At 53.6% G+C, this 16,555-nt stretch overlaps 1 protein-coding gene across 5 annotated transcripts in view; it reads right to left on the reverse strand.

Moving 5' to 3' along the window:
- Positions 1 to 7,829, reverse strand: part of Dock9 (dedicator of cytokinesis 9) — a 203,901-nt gene extending 196,072 nt beyond the window's left edge. For all 5 annotated transcript variants that reach the window (XR_008720456.1, XM_055609845.1, XM_055609844.1 and 2 more), the window contains exon 1: positions 7,574 to 7,829. Coding sequence is in view for 4 of the 5 variants with exons in the window: in XM_055609845.1 (XP_055465820.1) it covers positions 7,574 to 7,699 (126 nt within the window). In the remaining variant the exon portion in view is untranslated. The remainder of the gene's footprint in view (positions 1 to 7,573) is intronic.
- Between the last annotated feature and the right edge of the window lie 8,726 nt (positions 7,830 to 16,555).

A 16,555-nucleotide genomic window follows, 5' to 3' on the forward strand; every position in this document is an offset into this window, starting at 1 on the left:
TCTCTCATGCTTTTGGACCTCTCTCATGCTTTTGGACCCTCTCTCACACATGCGGACCCTCTCTCACACATGTGGACCATCTCTCACACGGGCAGAGCCTATCTGCCTCTTAACGTCAGGACACTGGACCGTAGCCTCTCAGCGAACTTCCATGTACAAGAAGGACACACTCATCTCTGTGCTGCACGCTCCACCAGCCAGGGAGTTCAAGGTGCTTTCCACAAGGTCCAGCACTGAACTTGAACGCTCACAAAGTCCTGGTCTAAACTTGGTGTGTTCCCCAGGCAGTGGTCATGGCTATAATTCCAGCACCTAGGACCGGATGCAGAGGACTGCCTCTGAGTTGAGCCACCTGAGTGATGCTGTGAGTTCAAGGGCAGCTTGAGCAACCTCGTGAGAGTGTCTCAAAACAGAAAAAAAACAAAAACAAACAAACAAACAAACAAAAAAACACATAAAACTACACAGATACAGGAACACAAACAGACAGATACAGACACATGGACACACAGACACAGTAAGTCGCTTTATGCACAGACTGACACGACCCATTCTTAACACGTCCACACCCCTCGCTGAACACTGCACCACGGGCCCGAACACGCACTTTCCAGAGAGACTAGGTGCCCGGCACAGACACAGCGGCTCTCGACCAGCTGTGGCCACATCCTGAAGGTCTGACGCGCACTTCTGGCCTGCGCAGGCGCTAGGCACTCACGTGACGCATGTCCACGCTTGCACACTTCATGTGTGCAGACAGACACTCAGACATAGAATAAACCTTTTTTGGTTTTGGAGAGACACTAACTGTTCAAAAAGCAGATTTCAGGTGCACTCCCCCAAGACTTCAGCCTGACCCTCACTTCCAGATGGGCAGTGAGTGAGGACACGCCCACATGATCCTCACTTTATCTCCAGCCAGTGAAGACATGCCCACGCCTGTGCATTGTCTAGACTGTTTCTCCTGGACACAAGAAAGGAGGTGAGCCTGCACTAGGACTCGAACCTCAGCCAGCTCCCACACCCTTAACGTGGGGCCGCCCAGGATCCAAGCCACAGACAGGGAAACAGAAAAGATGAAAAGAAAGAGCAAACCGAGGCTTGAAGGAGAAGCAGCTACTCCCCTGCCTCTGAAGCCGCTGCTCATAAGACTCAGTGCTGCCAGCAGGCCCCGGGCTCAGCGTCCGGCAATCCTCCTGCCTCGCCGTCCTCGTGGCTTGGACTCCAGGCGTGGACCATCTTGGCTGGCTGCTGATCTGAACTGGAATTTGGGCTTTGGTCTGCTTTTAGAGAAATGAGTCTTTACATGGCTAGTCCAAGAGTCACATCGGGCGCTCCAAAAAGTTTGGGGAAACCGACAGACTCGAAGCGAAGATCAGTCTTCCGTCTATTCCAATGTGTGGCTGCCTGAGGACACTCCCAGGCAGGAGCTCAAATCTGACCTGCGGGGGCAAGCACAGCCAGCCCATGACACAGCAGGCCCTGCGCTTGGCCCCCCGGGGCACACCAGCAGGCTGCACTGCGCCTTTACGCTGCAGCCTAGAACACAGCGGGTGCCAAGGCTAGCCTGAGCTGTGGAGCGAGAGCTGGTCTCTTAAAGGACACAGACACAGAGACACACACCATACACAGACACACACATGTACACACACCATACACATACACACACACTCGCACACAGCTCACGCTGTCAGCACACTCCCATCTTCCCCACAGGGTCAAGATGCGGCTGTTTCTGCCAGCACAGGCCTGGGCAGCCAGTCCACCCTAGTGCTGAGTGGGATGGCAAGGCCCCCGAGAGGGTCACGTGACAGGACTCGAGCAGGGAGGGAGGCAGGGTGATTGGACAGAGCTCCTCAGCAGCCCGCAGGAGGCTGAAGCACACGAGCTTCTGTGAGTTCGAGGCCAGCCTTGTCTCGTGTGCACAGTGAGCTCTAGGCCAGCAAGGACTACAAAGTGAGACCCTGTCTACAATCACAAACAGACAAGAAACACACCGCAGAAGGGACTCTGATTTGAGGAGAAAAGGGACGTTTGGCTGTGCCTCACCCTGCCACGCTCAAGCACCTGATAGGGGGTAACCGAGGAGCAGGCTCGCTGGGAGACAACTGCCGCTGAGCTGCAGCTGCCCAAGGCCCCGGGAGGGCACAGACTCCATTCCACGGGCAGGGTGCACAGGAGCATGTCAGGCAGAGCACAGGGGGCAGAAGGAAGACAGCGGGGACACGGGGAAGAGAAGACAACCCAGGAAAGGTCAGAGGTCAGAGGCCAGAAGCTGGGGGTGGAGAGGACCAGGCCGACCCAGGAAGTGAGCAAGAAACAGCGCCGTGGAGACTACCCCAGTGTGTCAGTGCAGTCGCAGGGCCTCGGCCTTCCCTTCCCCGGCTTGTTCACGTCTGCAGGTGCTGGGAAGGGCAGGTGCTCCAGGCGGCACGGGAAGGACGCTGCCCAGCACTCATGGCCACCTCACAGGACACGCGGCCTGTGGTGAGCTCGCAGCACAGCACGTTCCCAGAAGGCTCCTGCCAGCCACTGTGAACACACTGCAGACAATCACATCTGCGGGCTCTGGGAAGGCCGGGGGGGGGGGGGGGAGCAGAGTGTGAACCCGCTCTAGCCTCACACCCAAAGCCGTGAGCCATCACCCTCGTTGGCCTAGCTCTTGCTGAGGGCCACGCCGGGCCCCCGCAGACAGGTGTGTGCTAGAGCAAAGGGTGCCAGCCCAGGACACCCTCAAGGTCATCCTTACGAAGCTGGTCCTCCATCACACTGGATGCTTCTGCCCAAAACGGTGTTTTTAAAACCCTCTGCCTCTCTTTGGAATGAAGGCACTCGTGGCTGGCTAGATGGCCTTTGCTCCCAGCCCTCCCGGTGTGCTTCGCCACACAAGCTCTGTGAAATCACACCTCGGTTCATACTTACCAATATTCCCTTAACACCGAGTCTAGCTCCGCCCACCCACACTTGCTAAATCAGAGTCCTGGACAGTGCTCTGGGACCTCTGACAGAACTTTCTCCTTTAATCCACAAAACGCCTATGCAGTCTACTGCATGCGTGCCACAGCCGCCGTTCACACACAGAAGGCTGGCCCGAAGCGCACACTCGGCATGCCATATATGGTTCGGTAAGAAAGCAAGCTGTTAGCAGACACCGTAAGACCATAAAGCGCCGTGCGAACAGGGAGCCCACAACTGTGCAAGGTGCTGCACACCAGAGCGCTCACACGCCGGCACCACATCTCCTGGCTGGGTAATCTGTCAGGCAGGAACGGGGCCTTGTTTTGATCAGTGCTTTTATTTATTTATTTTCGGTTAATGCTTTCTGTTTTCAGCAGGAACAAATGTTTGCGTGGCTATGGACTGGTAACTACAGCTTTGAGAAGCTGCCTGTGAACGACTCTCTCCTTCCACTAAAGTGCTTTTCTTTTTAAAACTTGTTGAAGACTGGTAAGATTTTTAATGAAAGTGTGACACTGCTTCCCACTCTTCCCCTCCCCCCCCAACCCTTCCACGTCCACCCCAACCTCTTCTCGATTCACGGCCTCCTCGTAGTATCACTGCACACATACACAAACACACCAACACACACAGTGTGCGGCTCACGCCATCTAAGGTTCCCTGTGTGTGTGCCATTCTGGCCCACGGTTCTGTGTGGCCAGTCGGGGCCACATCTCTGGGGAGACTCCAGCACTCAGGAGTTTTATCTGGTTAGTTTTTAAAGAGCATGACCAGAGACAGGCCTTCAGACAACGGCAGAGGACGAGCCGCGTCTCTGAGTTCACTGCTGCTCGGCACCTATGACACAGAACAGGCTTCCCGGTGAGACGGGCGGCGGCCAGGGCGGCTCAGAGTTAAGGGTGAAAAGTTTCAGGCCTGGGTGCGAGCCTCAGCCCTTCCACTTAGGCCCAAGAGGACTTCCCCTTCCCGCTGGCGAAGCCCCCCACACCTGAGAACAGCTCGCGTGCTGCGCACACGCTGTCTCCAGATCGACACTATCAAGAGAGCCAGTCCTTCGTGCGCTAAGACACTAAAAGCTCACACTGGAAAGAACTCTGCACGCCGTGTTTGGAGGGCTTTTGGTTCTTGTTTTCTGGGTCTCACTGCGTCGTCCTGGTGGCCTGGAACTCACAGATCTGCCGGCATCTGCCTCACAGCACTGAAATGGAAGGCATGTGCACCATGCCCAAGCCGCATGCACTTTCTTAACAACCTTGGGTGTGTGATTTTTTGAGACAGGCTCTCATTCTGTAGCCCAGGCTAGCCTCAAACTCATGGTGCTTCTCCTGCGTCAACGTCCTGAGTGCTGGGATATGGATGAGCACGGCGGCCTCTGACTCTTTCCTCTCTCCAGCGGTGTTCCTTACTGTTGTCCCTCTTCCTGTCAGTGAATGCACACCCTAACAAGACAAAGAGCCGCCACTGCCGCAGTGTCCTCGTGGGCTCAGAGTAAACATGTGGGGAACAGTTTCGCAAATTCTTTCCTCCTCATTCAACCAAATTCAGGGTATTACTCATGTCCACGCTGCCCCTAACATCTAAACGCTGGAGATGGGCCTCCACCCTGCTTCCTGTACGTGGGGACATTTCTGTTTGTTAGAACTCCAACAGAGGGTGGAGTGGAACAAGGAGGGGAGCGCGGGCCAGCCTGTTGTCAGGGTACTGACATATCTGATTTAAAGTCAGAGCCAAAGGAGGTTTACCTTAGCTGAGGATGTCAGAGAACACCCTAACTGGGGTCTCAGGTTACCTCAGCTAACGCTGGACGGCGAGGGAGGCCTAAGGCACAGAGTGCAGGATATCATTCTGTGCCCGCGCCTTCGGCCTGCCTTCCTTCCCTAGTAACACAAAGGAAGGGCCAGGGATGGCCTGACCTGGGTCCCTCCACTTCACGTGGCTGTATCTCCAAGGGGTGTGGAGCAGTGCTTGGCAAGGGCCTGACATCCAAGGAGAGTTCAAAACAACATACAGAGATAAGATCAGTAAGGACGCAGGGACAGGCAGCCAGATGACTTGCCTGCCAATACCCAAGGCTGAGACCATCTGCAAACCCAGCCACAGTGTCAGGACACTCACACAAACCTTTCGAAGAGAATACACTCTTGGCATATTCTGAGATCTGGGCCATGACGACACTGCCCTTTACTCGGCCGACGGCCCTGAATTAGGCACTCTCAATTCAACCCCGAGCGGAGACTTGGTTCTGGTATTCCTGCCCGGCAAAAATTTTAAACCTGTGGCCCAAGGCCGCTGGACTATTCTAAACCACGGGAAGCAAATTCTGCATTTGTGAAGAGTCTCAGTCATAACCGAAAACCACAGATCACGTACAGCCAGGAATGTCACCAGTACTATTTCTACATTTATAAAGTCGCTTAGAATCAAAGCCTGCCGAGTTTGGGTGAAGAACTCCAGAAACAATCTGGTCCAACCCTTGCTTGGCAGAGCAAGGGCCCCGAGCGAGGTCCAGAGAAAGAGAGTAACAAACCAAGCGAATGTAAGCAGTGGGCAGAGCACAGGCTTGCACTGTAGGCCTCAGCCCGACTGTAAAGCTGATGAGGGACAGAGGCAGAACTACAGTCCATGCTCTGGACTGCCAAACCTCACAGATCAAAAACTAGACCCTACCCTCATGGAGTCTTTCTCCAGTATATAATCCTGAGGCTCATGAATTAGTGCAGCATACCTCAAAGGACCTACAAAACTCCTGTCAATCTTTATAAAAGCAACCAATCAAATGGGTTTTTTAATCAAAAATTTTGAATCACACATTATATTCTTAGTATCATAAAAAAAGCATTACAGTCATGTAAGACACTATTCCTAGTTTCTAAAAATAAATTCTAGGTACACGGAGGTGAAATGTGTTAGAAGGCCCGAGACTCAAAATCACCAGTAAGGAAGGGGAAAAAAAAGAGAGAGGGGGAGGGAGGAAAGGAAGGAAGAAGTGCACATAAACTAATTTTGGCAGAATCTTGATAATTATTTAGTCCAGATGATAAAACAAAGGTTCAAGACTACCTTGAGTCCTCAGTGAAAACTGAGCCTTTCCTATGCTGTGGACATGTGATCAAGGCAGAGCAGATCAGCACTTAGAGCTAAGCATGCGTGGACACGCCAAGGCATGGCTGCCTCCCGAGAGAATCGGGATGGCCTCTTAGCGCCTCACAGGACAGGGATGGGCCAGGATGCTGTGACAGGTGCACCTGCTGGGGCTTCCTGGCAGACCCAGGAGCAGCGAGGGGAAGAGGGTAGGAGAAGAGGCTTGTGGGTAATTTTTAGGATCCTGAACCTCTCCTGGCCTCCTCCCCAGCCTCCTCCCTCCAGGCCAGGCACCCTCCCTGCCTCACCGTCATCTGCATCCTTGTACTTTGTGATTATTTCATCGCAGACTCCATCAGACAAATGACCACAGACAGACAGACAGACAAGATAGGACTGAGACTCAGCAAGGTGTCTGCCAGCTATATTTAAGAGTGTCCAAGGAGAATGCAGAGCATTAAAAGTGACACTGGACCAAACCAGCAGAAGCACGTATGTCAACAGGCCATCAGCACACAGGACAAGGACTGCGGCACAGGGCGATGAGTGGGCACTGTTCCAGCTGACAGGAGAGGCCCTGGAGCTGGGAGGTTTCATCCTTCAGCTACGCTCTCCTGCAGCTTCAGAAAGCCAAGCTGCAATGGCGCTTCAGCAACACAAGTTAGCAGGAGTTATCACAGAGCAGGCCGGCAGGGCTGTGGTGCGGTCTCCAACTGACCAACCTCCAGAAAACTGGCAAGTGAAGTCCCTGTTTATCACAGATCAGACAGAATTTTGGGGAATGCAGGGTGAGTTGGCAGGCTGGCAAATGACTCAGGCGGAGCAGACTGGACACGGAAAGGACACCAACCTCCACCACCATCATCCACGCAACCCTGTCTGCCCAGCGAGGGCATCCATGTCCACTAACGCCAAGCATCTGCCTGAGCTGGTAAACCACGCTCGCGGCAATCCCGCACACACAGCACCACAGAGGCCAGACGTCGCCCTCAAGGCCATCTCACCAAGGCAGCACACCCACAAACAAGTCCCCTCCAAGAAAACACACGCAAGGAGCTGCTAAAAGTTTCCAGCTGCCCCGCCGCTCCCTCCGGCACGCTGAGCTCTCCAGGCACCAGCCCAGCGTCCGAGCGTGCCCTCCTTTCCAAAGGCAACAGGGCCGTCCCGGCTGTGGAAAATTTGATGTTAAAACTTCACCTCCCTCACACCCCGAGGCCTGTTCCCCGGCAGCGCCGCCGGCGGGGTTCACCTCGGTTTGGCCTGCTCTGCTGGCCTCAAATCCCCACACTTCAAAGTCAACCGTACCAAGGAAGAAGCGAGGAGCCCACCCCTTATCGCTCCGGACGCCGGGCAGAGCCAGCCGGAGCATCCGCGGGGCCATCCCCACGCCGGGCGCCGGCGGGGCGGGAAGGAGCCCGCCTGGGTGCACGCCGCGGGGCGGGCACCTGCCAAGCCCCCCGGCGCCCGCCCGCCCGCCCGCCCGGAGGTCCCGGAGCGCCGGCCAGGCCCGCCGCCACCTGCGCGCCGCGCTCACCAGCAGCACCGAGCCGCGCACCACCTCCGACACGCTCTGCCGCAGCTCCGCCGCCGTGCCCGGCTTGCTCAGCGCCCGCGTGAACTTCCGAGTCTCCGCCGACGAAGGGAGCGCCTGCTGCGCCATCCTCCGGCCGCCGCCGCGGGCCCCGGAGCGCGCCGTCCGGCCCGCTCGCGCCGCCGCCAGGTGCGCCCCGGGCTCGGGAAGCCGCGGTCCCCGCCGGGTCGTCCGGCGCGGCAGCCCGGGCCACGCCCTCTCGCCGCGTCACGCCCCGAGGTGTCCTCCTCGGGCCCGCGCGCCTGCGGTGCCTGAGCCCGCTCGGGACGGTCTTGCGTGCTGCGCCCGCCGCGGCTCCCCCATGCCACCGACCTCCGCGCGCGGCCGCCTTCTAGGGGCGGGCGTCCGGCGGGGCGGGGCCGGCAGAGGCGGAGCCGGCGGAGGCGGCGAGGGCGGGACCGGGGGCCGTGGGGGCGGGGCCGGCGGGCTGTGGAGGCGTGGCCAGCAGGAGACTGGGCGCGGGGGCGACGGGGGCGGGACCGGCGGGCGGGGCCGGGCCCGGGCCGGGCCCGGGACGGGCCCGGGACTCTGGCAACACCTCGGCCCCGGAGGGCGCGGACCCTGGATCCCCGAAGAGACCGTGAAGGCCCCAAGGTGCCCTCGAGGGCACGGGCTCGCTGGCACCACGATGCCCTGGACCGGGCGCCCGACAACGTGTCTTCCTTATGTGACCCCCGAGGCTGGCGGGGCGGATCCGGGTCCGCCCTACAGCCCCGGGAGTGTGGCCGGCGGCGGGGCTCGCGCGCCGTTTCCTCGGCTGCAACCGGAGGCCCGCGGGCTGCGAGGGCTGGTGTGACTCAGCGGCACCGCGCGCCGGCCGGGTCACCGCTGCTGACGTGCCGCACCGTCCCGGGCCGCCTTCCCGCGAGCCCCGCCGCGGGCGCTCCGCCTACGCGCATGCTCCGTGGCTCCGACGGCCGGGCTCCCCGGCGCAGAGCGGGACTCCGGGAAGGCTCCACGGACTGGCCCGGCTGGCAGCCCGCGGCGGACGGCGGCTTAGGGGTCCCGGCGGGTCGTTGCCCAGGACGCCCCCTGATCGAGTGTCCGGGGCTTCTTGGAGGAGCTTGGAGCTGCGACCCACCTCCCCAGCACCCGAAACCTGGCCTACAGCTGGTCTTACAGCGCAAGGGCGAAAGTAACTGGAGAGCAGGACGCCACGGTCCTGGCCTTCCGGCTTGCAGTTAGCCTCAGTAAATGCTCGCTGGATTGGATTGTTCATCCTGCGGAGTGGAGCCCATAGGGTGTAGCACTGTCAGGGTGGAAGTATTTTTTCCTTGATTACGTTTTTTCAGTTTTAGTTACTGTGTGGGTCTGTGTACCTGAGTGCGGAGCTCACGGAGGCCAGAAGCTTCGGCCTCTTTTGTTTTGTTTTTAATTATACACCAGATTTTTTTTCTCTGTGGAAACCTGGACTGGCCTAGATGTTTCTCAGCACAGCTGCGTGATGACAGAGCCGAGGCAGGCCAACCACACCCTGCTTTCTATGGAGAAACCAAAAGCTTTGTCTCACTGCCCACAACTGTGTTTCTGCCTGAGCTGCCCTGGGCGCGGAAGCCCGGCTTCGTGAACAGAGGTACTCACCTCCGTGAACACAGTCTCTAAGAAGTCCAGCCAAACGCAAACCGGACACATCTGTGTCACGAGGCCTCTAGCATGGCTTAATTCCAAACGCGTTGGGAATTAAGACTGGAGGGAGTCAGTCTGCAAAGATAGTGAATCTAGTTTTCCTTTTTCTGTTTGAACTTTATTCTCTTGAAACAGGGTCTTGTAGCCCAGGCTGGCCTCAGATTCAGGGCAGTCCTGCATCAGCCTCCCAGGTCCTAGGATTGCTACTGTAAGCTATCACACCTGATTACAAATGCTTTTTAAAATCCCAACCAAGTCCATAGTCGCACACCTTTAGTCCCGGCTCTCAGAAGGTAGCAATGGCAGATCTTGAGTTCAAGGCCAGTCTCGTCTACATGGTGAGTTCCATGACAAGTCTATCTCCAGAGGCGCAGGCCTCTGTAAGATATGCACTTTAAGATACGCCCATGTTCTAATGACATTGGTTTTGTTCTGAAAGTGTTTCTAGTTAAGGCTGGGCCTGATTCATGAGGTACCTGCCTCAGCTCCCAGTGCCGGGATTCCAAGCACACATTCACCACACACCCGGAAACAGAATTCTCTTTACATGTCAGACATAGCTTGAAAGAGAATATCTATTTTCAGAAAAAAAAAAAAAAAAAAAAAAAACTATTAAAAGTAGGTACCCCTTGGGTGGCCTTTAGTCCCAGTACTTGAAAGGCAGAAGCAGGTGGATCTCTGTGAGTTCAAGGCCAGCCTGGACTACAGAGCAAGTTTCAGGACAGCCAGAGCCACACAGAGAAAACCTTTCTCAAAAGAAGACAAACAGGTAGGTATTCCTGGGAGCCGGTGAGATGGCTGAGTTAGGAGGACTGCCTGCTCTTCCAGAGGACAGACTTTTAATTTCCAGCACCCACAGGGAATAACTGCTGTAACCCAGCTCCAGTGGAATCCAGCGCCTCCCAGCCTCCAAAGGCACCAGAGCCTATGTGCACAGGCATAGCAGCAAACACACATAAACAAAAACTGAGAAGCAAATCTTGAAAAAATAAACCTACTTTTCAAGAGTAGGAACAAATTATAAACAGCCAAATGCTAACCAGAATAAGTAGAAAATCTGAAGCACTACGAAAGTCCTCAGAGAGGCACTTTTCAAAAAGCCTAAGGAAGGTACACACACACAAAAGTTTTCTAAAAATAATAAGCCAGGCTTGCAGTTTTATAGGACACATTTTATATTCAAAAAGCATTTTATTTATACGCTAGTAAAGAAACAATCCAACAAATTAGAAAAACAATTCAATTTATAGTACCATCAAAAAGAACATAACACTTAGGCCCAAAACAAACTCAAGACTTGTACATTAAAAACTAGAAAATGTAACTGTAGGAAGAGATTTGTCATGGCATTGGATTACAAGATATTAAAATGAAACAAAATATGGAGGCACATGCCTATAATCCAGCATGCAGGAGGCTGAGGCAGGAGGACTATGTATTTGAGATAGCCTGGATGACCAGCATAAGTCAACAGGGAGACTTTGTCGCAAACACTAAATTGTTAAAATGAAAACAGTCCCCAAATTAGGTTATGTACAATCCCTATCAAAATTCCACTTGGATTTTTACAGCTAAGAAGGTAGCTTAAAAGTCACATAGAAATGCAAGAAACGTAGACTATCAAACAGTCGTAACAATAAAAACTGGACTACATGGTGCTGGCCTGAGGACAAAAATCCAAACCAGTAACCTGTAATTACTCATTCCAAAATAAAAAAATACAGCATGAACAGAAGCGCCATGACCACTGGACGGCCAAAGGATGTTTTTAACAACCCGCGCTGACACAACTTAATATGCACACGCAAAAGAATAAGCCCGTGCCTGTGTGCTGAACATTGCCTGTGTGCTGTAGCACACCAAAGGAGACTGAAAGCTAAAACTAGAAAGCGCTTAGAATGGAGGCATACGTTTTTATGAACTTGAACGAGACAATGGCTTCAGGCAGGAAAAGCCAAACTAAATGCAGAAATGGGGATTCGTCTGAACTGAAAAAGTATGTTTCCAACGACAAGCTGCTCAGGACCAGCCTCCAAGGCTAACTGCTGCCTCTTCGGGGTTTGCCCACCTGCTCGCCGAGGATCCACACGGCTGGGCATGGTGGCTGCCCATCTCGGAGGGTCACGGGACCTGAGAGTCCAGCGCCCCTCCCGACCAGAAATGCGCAGTTCTGCCCTGGCTGCACATGGTCCCAGGGGGGTCGGGGGAGGACTGGCGGACACGGGTGGGAGGCTCCGTGGAGAACGCCGTCTGCACAGCTGTAGGAGAGTTATTGGCGAGGCGTGCCGACCTTCCGTGTGGCTGCCTTCACAGCATCCACGCCTGCTGACCATCCCGCGCCTTGCCTGTAAGGAAGCCTTGTACCCTCATCGACTTCCTGGTGGCCTCTGTCAGTGGCCTAGAGGAGGAGGTAGGACAGCTACCCAAGGGAAAGAGTTGTAGCACCAGGACATTATCAGGAAAGTCAAAAGGAGAATATTTGTAAACACATATAATGAGCTGCTACCCCAATTTAATAAAGAACCCATAACTCAATGATATGTTAATTAAATTTTTAAAATGAACGAAGGACCCATTTGTTCATTTTTCCTATTTCTCCAGGAGTACAAATGTCCCAAAGCACATGAAAAGACATCGCAAAACATCAGCCATTTGGAAAATACAATTAAAAAAAAAAAAACAATAGGATGCCTTTTTACACACTATATAGAGGCAGGAAGTGAGGAAAAGAATCGAACCAAAGCATGCAGATAATATGTACCGAAATGAGACTCCTCACAGATTGTGGGTGGAGAGTACTACAAAATAAAATAGCTTTTTAGAAAAAAGTTTGGGGATTCCTCAAATTTTTAAACATGCAATTAGTATGTGGCAAAATAGTTTGACCCCTAAGCAGGCACACAGGAGAACACACAAAATGTCCACACACAAAATAATGCACCAGATGTTTATAAAATGAGCATCACTCATTCTAGCCAAAAATTGGAATCACCCAAATTCCATCATGGATAAAAGGATAAGCAAAATGTGGTCTAAGAGGATTCAACTATAAATAAGGATATGCTGCTTCATGTTATAATATACATGAACCTCAAAAACAAGGTTGAGTATAAGCCAGCAGACCAAAGGGCCCCATCACACGTGATTTTCTACACAGCTCTCACCTTAAAGGAATAAAAGATAGTTTATCTTGTGGTCAAATTTCAGTGACCATGGCCTCACATTTATGTTACCCCAAATTCCATGTTCCAACATGGAAGTAGGTGGTTTCATCAAGTTGCATTGTTTTGCAGGAAAAAATAAGGCATAAATGAAGGCAAGTTTAAAATACACTGGTGTATGTCATAGAGGTGGAACCTGACAGAACAGATCCCAAAACAGAGGCGGAGTAAGTCTCGTGCGAGAGGCAGCTTTCCTCAGAGCGTCAGGGAATTTATACTCTGAGGGCTAAGGGGCTGGAGTAAAGGGCACAGTCACCAGGACAGGCACTTGTGGCACAAACATGTTTTCCGTAGAGGCGTCTACAGTAGCCGGCTGTAATGAGTAACCTAAAGTACACTCCCTCTGCTCCGCCACCCCTGGGAGGGGCACAACACATTCCACAAGCTATTCCGTGTGTTGGAAGAAACTGAGGGCACAAGACTTGGTTTTTTTGGAGTCTTCCCACAATTCTCAGAGTGCTCACAGGACTCCATCTTGGACCGGGTTCTGACAAGTGGGCACATCAGAGCGGTGAAACAGCACGAGCAAGGAGCTTCTTTATACACCTCGGAGCCATCTAATGGCGCCCTGAGCTGTGGGACTGGCGCAAGCTAATGTGCAGTGTTCTGAGAGGGGCACGAGAAAGTAGGCTTGTGCCGCTCTCCCCGGGTGAGGACGCAAGGTAGCTCTAAACCCAGGGGGCGCTTTGCTCATGGAGGCGAGGCACCCCAGAAGGAGGCACCCCAGAAGGAGCGCTCTAGGATCCAAAAGGTTTTTATCTATTAGTCACCGGCTGCCAGCCCTGCTGCAGAGGTGGGCAGGGAGCAGGGGCTGCGGTTCTAACGCTAACTGACGTGTGGTAATCAGCTCCGGGCCTGCAGCATTCCCGCCTCTCCCCCTCACTGCATTTGTAGTCAGTCCTCACAGACACGGCGTCTCCAGAAAGTCTTGTTCACAAAATGGCCAGAACCAGAATAAGCAAATCCATAGAGGCAGAAACTAAGTTTAAGGGCGCCAAAGGCTGAGGAGAGGATCACGGTGAAAGCCTGCTGGGAAGCATGGAATCTCTGCTTAGGGTAAAGAAGGGTCCTGAATTAAATAGCCTCGGGCCGTAAGACACAGTGTGAAAACACCTCAGAGTACACTGTGGTGACTTTGAACTTGACTCTGGGAGCCCACGCTGGGAGCCCGCTGTTGGGTTTTGAGCCCAGGAAATCCATCAGGACACGTGCACCGCTCCTGTCTCTTTTCCTGCATGAAGAAAGACGGCTACATTTTCAAACCTTCCTCCTGTGGTAAGCCAGGATTGTGCCACAAGATCTAGTTCACAGAAGTGCATTGAGGTGTTAGGTGAAACTTTTATGCCTGGCCATGAAGCTCCGGCACAGGCCCCCAAACCCTGTCTTCTCTGCCACAGTCACCGTGGGAATCAGACGTGAAGGTGCTGGTCGTTCCTGTATACTCAGAACCCTGCACACGGCTGGAGGAACCAGAAAGAACAGCCTTGGGCAGTTGTCTCGTGTTGAGGTTGTGGCTTGGGAGAGAGGCTCCTCTCCTTGGGGTGTTAGATACGACAGGCCCTGGCTATCGTCGGGACGGGATGACCCAGGGCTGGGACTCAACAGAATGGAGAAAAGAAAAAGAAAAAAGGAAAGAGGCTGGAGCGCAATCCCAGCACTCAGGAGGTGGAGACGGGAGGATTTCTGAGTTTGAGGCCAGCCTGGTCTATAGACTGAGTTCCAAAACCTACACGGAGAAACCTTGTCTCAAAAAATCAACACAACAAGGGAAGAAATACGATTTTACTCCAAATTTGCTTTCTAGCTGCTAAGGCCAGAACTAGAGCACCCCTTCTGGAGTGCCTCGTCTCCACGAGCAAAGCCCCCTCTGGACTTAGAGCTACCATGTGTCCTCGTCTGGGGAAGAGGCACAGCCAGGAAGGGTGCCTCTGTTTTAGCAGGAGTGCACACTCGGGCCTTTCTCCCAGCCCACCTGCTACCGCTTCCTTTACCAGGCTCCCTGGGCCGCGCCACACGGGGAGAGGGCGGCTGTCGGGAAGAGAGGCAGAGATTCTCGTGGGCTCAGCCCACGTGGCTCCTGCATGTCCGGACAGAGCATCGAGAGTCCACACTCTCCTGCCGGGAACGCGCCCAGCACGCCAGGCGCTGACCTGATTTTGTTTGGAACTTACAAAAATATCTTTGGCATATTTTTAGGAAATGACTTTACTTATATGTGTGTGTGTCAGCGGCATGCACACGTGTGTACCATGTGGTGGTACCTCTGACCCACAGAGGCCAGAAAACGTGACAGGCAGCTGTGAGCCGGTGACGTGGCTCTGAGGTGGTCAGGCCCTCGGCAAGGGCCACACGCACTGTGCGCAGCCCCTAGCAGGGCCCCACCACGTCAAAGATGAACTTCCCTCGGTGTTCCAACTACAAGCACAGCACACACCCACAGAAATGGGCCTACCCGTACAGCCTTGAATTATTAACTCAGAGCCTTGACCAAGCTGCTGGCATGCTGAAAACACGCTGCTTTACGAGAAGCTGTTTTCCTCCTGTGTTCCTTCATGGTGTGGCTGGACATCAGCTTGGTGGTTTTGAAATGATGTTTTTCCTCTATTAAATGTGGCTTTTGATCTTCCGACACTTCTTGATGAGAAGCACTGAGGGTCTGGCCAGACATTTCACTTTTCATGTGTTATTTCCGGGACCCTCCAAGTGAGATCGTGAATGTGGTGCTTTAGGGGGAGATGGACTTCTTGCACATCAGCCTGGGGCTCCACAAGTGTGTCTGTGAGAAGCAGACCCCCGAACCACTCCCTGGGAGCCTGCCTTGTAGAAGATAAAGCAGAGAGCTACTCAGAAAGAGCTGGTGCCAGGGGTGTGGATAAGATGGTGCCGCCCTGGAGGGCCACAAACTCCTCAGCACTGCATCTTTAAAAAGCATGTGTATCCATACGTGTGTTTCTGTGCATGTGAGTGCAGTACCCACAGAGGCCTGAAGAGGGCACTGGATCCTCTGGAGCTGGAGTTACAGGCGGTTGTGAGCCTCCCGACACAACTGCTCGGGACTGGCCTCCGGTCCTCTCCCACGGGGTCTTGGCCGCTGGGTGAGCTCTCCAACACTTTTTCCTTCTCTAGCATTACTTCCCAATAACTCATGACAGACAGGAATCTCACTTTTGTTGGGTGAGTTTGTACATGCTCCATATGTTATAGTTCTCCTGGGTCAGCTGTCCAGGATGGCCTTTGAACGACTATAAAATATAGTTTTTATAAACATCACCGTGTAAGTGATAAAATTAACATCTGGTTTTTGCCCCCTGAGGTGAGTTACAGTGAGGTAAGAGCAAGTGTGCGGACATCTGTAGAGCACAGCATTGCCTCAGGTGGGGTGGAAGGGCTTCATGGACTCGGAGAAAACGCCTGCTCTCATCTCACCATCTGCCCAGATTGCAGCCTCTGCTTCTCTTAGGAAAGGCCCGGGAAATGTTCTACTCAGCCACAGAGATGAGTGGGCAGAATGGCCTGACCCCTCCTATTTGGAGGAGAGATTCTCACAGCTTTGTGCTTCCGGCCAGACTTCCCAGTCTTTCCAGACAGCAGGATTCCAGGCTGTTCTTGGCATCTTAGAGGGGCCAGGAGAATTTTGGATTTTTAACTCTCTTCTCTCCACTCTGTAGCCACTAGTTCAGTCTGGCGAAGAGACAGGCAGATCCTCTTAGATTTCACCTCAGCAGTGTTTTATATCTTTCTTCATGTAACACGGTGATAACCATACCTGTTTTTGTTTGGGAGGTTTGCAAGGGCAAGGCCTATAAGATGCTGAAGATTCTTGGTTGTTTACTGGAGATTTTGTTTGCTTGAAACAGGGCCTCAAGCTGACCTGGAACTCACATGTAAACCAACCGGCCCCAAACCCACAGAGACCTGCCTGCCTTGGCTCCAAAGTGCCAGGGTTAAGACTCACGTCACCACGCCCAACTCAAAGAACACTCTTGTAACTTCCACAATGTGCCACTCCAGGCTTCAATCCCTAAACACCAATCGCACCGCCTGCTTTAGAAAACAGACTCTGGGAGGCTGGAAAGAC

The sequence above is a fragment of the Psammomys obesus genome, unplaced genomic scaffold, assembly GCF_907164565.1.
Source record: "Psammomys obesus unplaced genomic scaffold, mPsaObe1.curated_primary_1811, whole genome shotgun sequence".
NCBI lineage: Eukaryota > Metazoa > Chordata > Mammalia > Rodentia > Muridae > Psammomys > Psammomys obesus.